We start from the raw sequence: 1,434 nt of genomic DNA on the forward strand, positions 1-1,434 counted from the left end.
GGGTTTTATTATGCTTGGAAATGAGCATAAGGTGTGCAAGTTGATTAAATCATTGTATGGGCTAAAGCAAGCACCAAAACAGTGGCATCATAAATTTGATGATGTTGTCTAGTCACATGGTTTCAAGTTGAATCAATTAGACAAGTGGGTATATAGCAAGTCTGATGAGTCTACCAAAGGAGTGATCATATGCTTGTATGTAGATGATATGTTAATCTTTGGTACTGATCAAAGGAAAGTTCACATGACCAAAGACTTTTTATCATTTCAGTTCTCCATTAAGGATATGAGAGAGGCAGAAGTGATTCTTGGAATAAGAATCAAGCATGAAAATCAAGGAATCTCAATTTTACAGTCTCATTACATTGACAAGGTGCTTAAGAAGTTCAATTGTTTATATTGTTCTCTTGTGAGTACACCTTTTGATCCAAGTATGAAGCTTATGTCAAATACTAGAGAAGAAATTTCACAACTTGAGTATTCAAAGTTCATTGGGTATTTGATGTATGTTATGACCTGCACAAGGCCTGGTATTGTATTTGTTATAGGAAAGCTAAGTAGGTTTACTAGCAATCCTAGTACTCATCACAGGCAAGCAGTAAGGAGAGTGTTGAAATATCTTAAGAAAACCATGGTTTTTGGTTTGACTTATGTAGGGGTTCCTTCAGTTATTGAAGGGTATTTAGATGCTAGTTGGATCACTAATGTTGAAGACCACTCTTCTACAAGTGGTTGGGTGTTTCTTCTTGGTGGAGGTGTCATTTCATTGGCTTCTAAGAAACAAACATGCATCAAAATTCAACTATGGAATCTGAATTTGTAGCCGTTACAGCTGTTAGAAAAGAAGAAGAATGGTTATGGAATTTGATCTATGAAATTAATTTGTGGCAAAAGCCTATATCACCTATCTATATATACTGTGATAGTGTTGCCACCTTGGCAAAAGCATACAGTCAAGTGTATGATAGAAAGTCGCGACATTTGGGTGTTAGGCACAACATGGTACATGAGCTCATTACTCATGGTATCATTTCTGTTAAGTTTGTTCAATCTCGACAAAAATTAGATGATCACTTGACGAAGGGGTTAGCTAGAGACTTGGTAAAGAAGTTGGTTATAGGGATGGGATTAAGGCTCACTTTATATCTCTATGGGTGAGATACCCAATTCCCTTCTAATACAATGTTAGAAGTTGAATTCAATGTGGAAAACATGCTTATGGAGATTGAAGCACATTTGTTTACTACATCCCAAGGTATGTGCTTATAACCTATATTATTAAAGTAGGTTGAGTAAGTTCTTAATAGTTATTTTGAAAAAGTGCATTAATAGGTGCATGATATAGAAGGACTACTTATGTGGGTGTGAAGTGTTGTCACATTAGAAAGCTTGGGCTAGGATTTTATGCACTCAGGAATGGATAGGACACATGGA

The 1,434-nt window shown here is 35.9% G+C and overlaps 1 protein-coding gene across 1 annotated transcript; it reads left to right on the forward strand.

Moving 5' to 3' along the window:
- The first annotated feature begins 244 nt into the window (after nucleotides 1-244).
- Nucleotides 245-823, forward strand: LOC145164252 (secreted RxLR effector protein 161-like). Its single transcript, XM_079082975.1, has one exon. The coding sequence runs from the start codon at nucleotides 245-247 to the stop codon at nucleotides 821-823; it is 579 nt and encodes a 192-aa protein (XP_078939101.1).
- Nucleotides 824-1,434: the final 611 nt, after the last annotated feature.

This window comes from Lactuca virosa, chromosome 3 (genome assembly GCF_052849685.1).
Source record: "Lactuca virosa cultivar CGN04683 chromosome 3, Lactuca_virosa_CGN04683_v6, whole genome shotgun sequence".
In the NCBI taxonomy this organism is placed as follows: domain Eukaryota; kingdom Viridiplantae; phylum Streptophyta; class Magnoliopsida; order Asterales; family Asteraceae; genus Lactuca; species Lactuca virosa.